Here is a 6829-nt window from a genome sequence, read left to right on the forward strand (position 1 = left end):
ATGAGTAAACGATATGATGTAAAGATATACAAGTTTAAAAGTATTTTCACAAAATATAATATAAATGTATAATAGAAACAGTAATGAAGGTTCTTTTTTACACATGTTGACTAAAACTAGATTACTATTCATGCTACAACAGAACTTCAAAAATATTTTACTATAAATAAAATAAAACGTATATAAATTTTTGTACTGTTATTTTGAATTACACGAGTACATATATAATATCACTTTTTTTTATCTTCTAGATGATTTAAAACACAAGTATTTTTTTTACACCAAGTTACTTTTATGATGAGAGTTTAATTACTCTTATCAGGGAATTATCCTCTTTATCTCCTTGTGAGATAAAAAAAACAAGTATTTTATGATACTAAATTACTTTTGTAATGAGAGTTTGATGACTCTTATAAAAGTAAATAGTCATTTATTATATTAAAATATTTTGGATAAAAAAACATTAGTACATAAAATTTGATTGAGTTATGGTAAAAAAATATATGAAATAAGCATGTCGTTAGGGGTGGCAAAACGGGTTGGGCCCAACGGGCCAGCCCGTCAGCCCGTGCTAAAAGGAACGGGCTGGGTTGAAGATTTCAACCCGTCAGCCCGTTCTGGCCCGTCCCGTCCAGCCCGTCAACTTGACGGGCCAAAGTACGGGCTGGCCCGTCCTGGCCCATTGGTCCATTTTAAAAAAATAAAATAAAATAAAAATAATTAAAAAGATTAACTTTTTAGATTATATATTTTAAATGTAGAAATATATAATAGTATTGTAATTTAAATCATCAACACCTACAAATTAAGTTTGAATTATTAGTTATAATTGAATAATTTAATATGTAAATTTAATAATTATTTTAACTTATCTAATTAAAAACATTAACTAATCAATTAAAATTTAAAATAATATTTTATTTGATTAAATATGACTTTAATAATAATTTATATGTATATATAAACAAATTTAAAAAATAAAACAAATTAAAAAATTTGAAAACTAATTAAAAAAATTAAAAAAAATAAAAAAAAAAACTAAACGGGCCAGCCCGGCCCGGTCCGTTAGCCCGTCCTATACGGGACGGGTTGTGATTATTGACCCGTTTCTATTTGACGGGCTGGCCCGTCCCAACCCGTTTTTTGACGGGCCACATACGAGCCGGGCCAAAGCGGGCCGGACTGGCCCGTTTGCCACCCCTACATGTCGTATCAACAATCTACTATAAACTTATAACTAGAGAGAATTAAAATTAGAGTATACTATTAGATATAAATCATGCATATCCCTCAAGTAATACTTTAAAGCTAATAAAAAAAGTTAAAACAATAATTATCTTAAAATATTTTTATTTAAAAAATACATATAAAACATAGTATCATTAAAAAAAAATATTTAATCAAAACATAAGTATTTTGAATCAAACCTACTCTTCTACCTTCTGAATAAAAGTGGGAGTGTGACAAAAAATGAAAACGAAATTTTTAAAATTCAAAACAAACCATTTTCACAGAGTGGTTAATTTCAAATCAAATCATTAAAAAGTCCAAAGTATGCCTAAAGAAAGATTATTCAAGCGAACAAAATATAAAAATAAAATCATTTGAAAAAAAATTACTGACCAAAACTGCTTCAGAAAAACTATTCCATGCATTATTCAATATAAAACTTTGTAGTAATGTGCAATATAATCATTATGTTCTCTCTTTTATTTACTTTATCTCATAGGAAAAATCTTAAATCATATAAGATATATTTAATTTATAACAATAATATATAAAAATATATATCAAATTTTCTGTAGTGAATTAGTGATCCAAACCATCAAACAAAAACCTCGTCTTTGCCAAATTTGGCAGCAACTCTGGCTTCAAATTTTTTGACTATAAAAAATGCATGACAGTAGAGAAGCATTGCATGAACCCCATAATAAAAACATTTTATTCAGTTTCCATTCGAACATCAAAAACTTAACATTGGTGCAATCTACAGAATATCCCTTGTGGAAGTTATTCATGCATATTAGTTTCTCCACTAAACAAAATACAAAGATAGCAAAAACCAGAACTACATGACACATGCATCAATGGAAAGAAAGCAGCATCTCTGAGGCCAGAAGGGATGAGCACCACAAATAGCTTCTACAGTTTCTACAGCTTTGACCAAAGACGGCTCAAGCTTGCTTGAATTGAGCCATGAGGCTCATCCGTTGGTAAATACACATCATCCTCAAACTGCATAACCATCAAGTGTCATTCAAAAATCGTCACACAAGAAAGTAATTTAGAAAATACACTGATTTTAAACCTAACTCAACCCTATAAAACTGATTTGAAAATGCGATGATTTTAAATTTAACTCAACCCTACAAAACTGATTTGATAAGACGAGAGTTAACCTCTACTTATATAGTGTAATTTGACTCTATCTAGAGTCAATGTAGACAAATATAATAAATATATAATTGCAAATTATCAAAATAAAAAGTAATAAATTATTTTATCATAAAAATATTTGTGTTTCATGGATGAATACTTTATTTATATTTATCCGTAAAATATCTTGAAATATCATATAGGAGAATATTTGACTCAAATTGAACTATGTACATGAGAGTATAATAGCATCTTTGAACCAAACCGTTTTAAAATTTAACTACAAGAAAAACGGAATCATTTTAGAAGTTCTGACTAGGATCTTTTGCAAAAAACATTTCTGGTTCAAAACAAACCACAATATGAAAGCAGTTCAACGAGGTTCTTTGGAAAATCTAACCATGCACATGCATATGCATATGTGTAAAATGGTTAACCAAACAGCTTCATACCAAACCAATCCAAAAAAAAAAAAACCTTTTTGGAATAAAACTTAACCAAACACTTTATGAAAATAGCTTGACTCAAACTGAACTGGTTTTATTGTTTCCATAGCCTCTCTCCAATGGTACTTCCTAGGTAGGTTTTATAAATTAGAATTAGATTTATTAAAATCTGATTTCTTGGTATATCATATAGGAAAAAAATTCCTTACAATTATTTATATTTATTGCAATGTAAAAACTATTACGCTAGTTTAATACCCGATTTTATATCTCCTGCATCTATTTTCTATCTTTCAATACCAAAAAAATTGCATCATTGGAGTGAAAAACTGGTATTGTTCTTTGAAGTGATGTAACATGGTAAGTAAGACTAATAAAAAAAGAGTTAAAATTTCAAACTATGTTCATTATTTGGTGAACATGTCTAACTTGTGCAAGCTTTTCAGGGAAAAGAATGAATACCTTCACAATTGGACCATCCTTGTTTGAGATGTTGACTGGTAAGAAATGAAGATTTGGCATCTTTAGATGGACATAAGCAATGTCAGGAAATCTGAAACACAAAAACATAAAAGTCTTGTTATTCCCTCTATGATTGAAACAAATTCATTGAACTTGTGGCATTTAGGGGACAACCTAAAATGTCTGTCAAATGAAGAGACAATAGAGAGACAAATAACCTGTTCAGTGTTGCCTTTGCCATCAGGTAGAGTGTGTTTTGAACAGAAGGGCTATAGACTCCAGTATTTGGTGGCCCGAAAAATGTGTCAGCCAGAACTGTTTTCACTTCCAGATACTTGTCTGTGAAGTATAAAGGCTTCTGAGGGAGGGTGTATAGCGATTCGTACGAATACCTACGTTGTTGAAACAAAAGAGAAAGAGACATACGATGAATCTCTAATGTCTACAGAGCACACAGGGTTATGTATTTATAAATAAGAAAATACAAAGAGATGAGTCTAAAACTGTTACATCTAACCGAAATATCTAACACGAGTAAAACAACACCGGTGTTATGGTCAATGAGAAAACTTCTCAGACTAAAAATCCTTACCTGGATGAACCTGTGTGAACATGACAAGAAAATTTTCAAGAAATACTAATGAAATTGTTCATATTGTACCCATAGAACTGGTTTATATAGGATAAAGGGATTGAATTTAAAACTTACCTCCAAAGAGCAGTTACTTCTGTTGCCAAAATCCTCTCACGGGTATCAGGAAGTGCTGTGTACTTGTCTCTTATGAAATTCACAAAACCAGACTGCTCAAAAGTGCAAGAAAAACAGACAAGGAAACCAGCATCAACATGTATGTTCAGAACAATACATCTTTGTAACAAAAGCTGTCTAATATATCATGTTATCTCCAATTGTACTAACAACATTTTGTTACAGAAATTGGAAATACTACGCGAAAATCAAATGTAAAAAGCTTGCCTGGGTTGTCTTCAACACTGACAATCCTTCAATACCAGAAGTCAATTGCAGTGAACCAGATTTCTGTACTATTGCCTCTGCTGTATGCTTCTCAGATCCAAGTTTGAAACCTTGCAGAAATAAAACCAAGGACTCAGAAAAGAAACAAAGTGCAGTTTATAAGTCAGATTTGTTTCACTAAATCAAGAATTTATCAGTATTTTCTGTTTCAATAATAAGTACTTATTATTAGAAAGTGAACTTTAAACCTAACAACCGACAAAATTGGATTGGATTATAAGGTGAGGTTTGTACATCCGACTTATATATTATAAAATTGTCTTATCTCTAATCAAAGTAAGACTTCTAACACTTATACAAAAGGGAAGAAACCAAAAAGTGATTAACTGATATCAATAGTGCCAATGAAAAAAACTGCATTGTTCAAGATGCAAAATGAAAGTTTGAACAGAAAAAAGGTAGCTAAAACTCTCTTAAATATTTCAGATTTTATAACCTAGAATCTTCAACTGTAACAGAAATTGAATGGAACAGAGTACGATATATACAAGCACATTCTAAAACAGACAAATTGTTTTGAAATGTACAGTAGTTTGACTAACCATGTTGATGAGGTTGACCATCCACAATGACACGCTCCCATGGTTTTTCCACAATATTCACAATAGCACCAGTAACCTACAGAAAAGCAAGTAAGAATTTTCTTTCTAGAGCAGAGAAACAACACCAAAAATTCCAAAAACTCGACAGAAAATCTGAATTCATATTACACTCAAAACTATTGCAATTGGTGCGTGAATAACATGGTACATGACTCATTAAAAGACGGTTCAGAACAAAATGTTCAGTTTAAAACAGATTAGAAAAACTACAACAGGATAAAGAAACAACAAAAACAAATAGAGAGCATCATGGAGTACAGAAACTGATAGAAGATTTTCAGTGACCAACCTTCTGGTAAAATGATACAAAGTGCTTGGCAAGTAGAATAGCAAAGTCTTCGACAGAAAGTATGTCCGAACATTCCTTTGCTTTCGCATAAACCTAATTCAACATTACATAAAACTAAAAAATTAGTGAACTGAAGATCACACAAACATGTTCCTGTTCTATATAAATTCAGCTTTCGAGAAACATGTACCATGACAAGAAAATAAGATTGACATTCATGAACAGGATCTAATCTTGAAAATTCAAACTGTTATTCATGTTCAAGCTCAACTAAATGGGTAAACCATCGAAAATAGATCTTAAGCAACATTCAGATCAAAGGGGTAAACGGGTTAAAAATTCACAACCAGAAATCAATTAACTGGTATAATATCAGCCCCGTTTAAGAGCACAACGAATCAAAACCTTAAACTCCACACACCCAAACACCTGATGTCACTTGCAGAGCAAGATGAGAACAGATTCAGATTCTCTACTTTTTTGTTTTCCACTTTCCTCACAAATCTTTCCACGTAAACTACGTGAAAATGTAAACACTTTTTTCAAAGTGATTTCAAAACTTTGATTCCTTAAGTTTTGAGAACGAACCCCATCCAATAGAAAGCATCAAGCAATCAGAACAAGTACAAGCTTCACTGTTAAAACAAAAAAACAAAAAAAACAGAAGAAGAAGCAATCAGAGATAGGAGTTGATATTTACAAGGTGGTACTTGTTATTACCGTGTTTTTCATGGTATCGGTGGCAACTATGTCAGAGTTATCATCGCGGAGATAGGAGTTGACGCAATCAGAGAAGAGACTGATACCCACGCGCCACTCCACAACGAAGTGGCGACCCTGTGGCGTCTTCCACACGCGCGCAACTCTCACGCGCTCTTTTCCGTGCCTCTGCTCGAACTTGAATCCCTCCACAACTTCATGCGCCATGTTTTCGGAACACTTTTACGTTGCTGTGTTCTTTTCTTTCTCTTTTTAAGTGAGGTGAAAGAGTGAGTAAGAGTGATTTTACGGTTTCGAGTTTCGCTCTATTTATACGCGCGCGCGTTTCAAGTTCGGACAATGGCACCTTCGCCTGTTTCACAGTTTTACCAGTAACTCTGTGTGCGCGTTACATCATCGTCCAAACAAGTTCCAATGTTTCCAATTTTTTAACTACATATTGGTCTTGACTTAACCAAGATTGAATTTCTTCGATTAATTAAAATTGGTTAATAAAATTAAGTTAGAGGAAAGTGAAACGAGAGACTAACATTTCCACATTTTTAAAATTTAATTCGTAATAAAAAGTATATTTTTTTTTATGAATTTGCTACGTGGAAAGAAACCCAATTTGAAAATCATAGATGTGTCGTGGAGTTACTAGGATAGGATAAGGACATGCAGGTTTTAAAGGTAAGATGTATTAAAATAAGTTAAAAGTCAGTACGGCAATCTAATTTATATGTTTAATGAATAAGTGTAAAACTTTATATTATGACGATTCCATCATAACTAATATATAATAATAAGTTTACTATTTCTATAATAATTTTAAAAAATATATTATATGTGCAAGGTGTGCATATTTAATTTTCTCTTGTTAAGGGTGAATATATTATTTGAAAAAAAAAATGTATTG

At 31.7% G+C, this 6829-nt stretch overlaps 1 protein-coding gene across 1 annotated transcript; it reads right to left on the reverse strand.

Moving 5' to 3' along the window:
- Positions 1-1919: 1919 nt before the first annotated feature.
- LOC114189624 (uricase / urate oxidase / nodulin 35) lies at positions 1920-6220 on the reverse strand. Its single transcript, XM_028078246.2, has 8 exons — positions 5932-6220; positions 5212-5304; positions 4863-4938; positions 4261-4370; positions 3994-4085; positions 3503-3676; positions 3285-3375; positions 1920-2235 (listed from the first exon to the last, which is right to left on the reverse strand). Exons 1-8 carry the CDS (start codon positions 6136-6138, stop codon positions 2152-2154), a joined length of 927 nt encoding a protein of 308 aa, XP_027934047.2. The 5' UTR covers positions 6139-6220; the 3' UTR covers positions 1920-2151.
- Between the last annotated feature and the right edge of the window lie 609 nt (positions 6221-6829).

The sequence above is a fragment of the Vigna unguiculata genome, chromosome 7, assembly GCF_037176805.1.
Source record: "Vigna unguiculata cultivar grain cowpea cultivar isolate G323 ecotype 2 chromosome 7, ASM3717680v1, whole genome shotgun sequence".
Taxonomy (NCBI): Eukaryota; Viridiplantae; Streptophyta; class Magnoliopsida; order Fabales; family Fabaceae; genus Vigna; species Vigna unguiculata.

Bases quoted from the DNA above. Each gene is read 5' to 3' on its own strand.
- LOC114189624 (XM_028078246.2), bottom strand. From the start codon at position 6,138: ATGGCGCATGAAGTTGTGGAGGGATTCAAGTTCGAGCAGAGGCACGGA. The intron at 4,086-4,260 runs GCAAGCTTTTTA...ACTTTTGAGCAG, and splicing joins CAGTGTTGAAGACAACCCAG to TCTGGTTTTGTGAATTTCAT. The intron at 3,376-3,502 runs GTTATTTGTCTC...TTTGTGTTTCAG, and splicing joins GCAAAGGCAACACTGAACAG to ATTTCCTGACATTGCTTATG.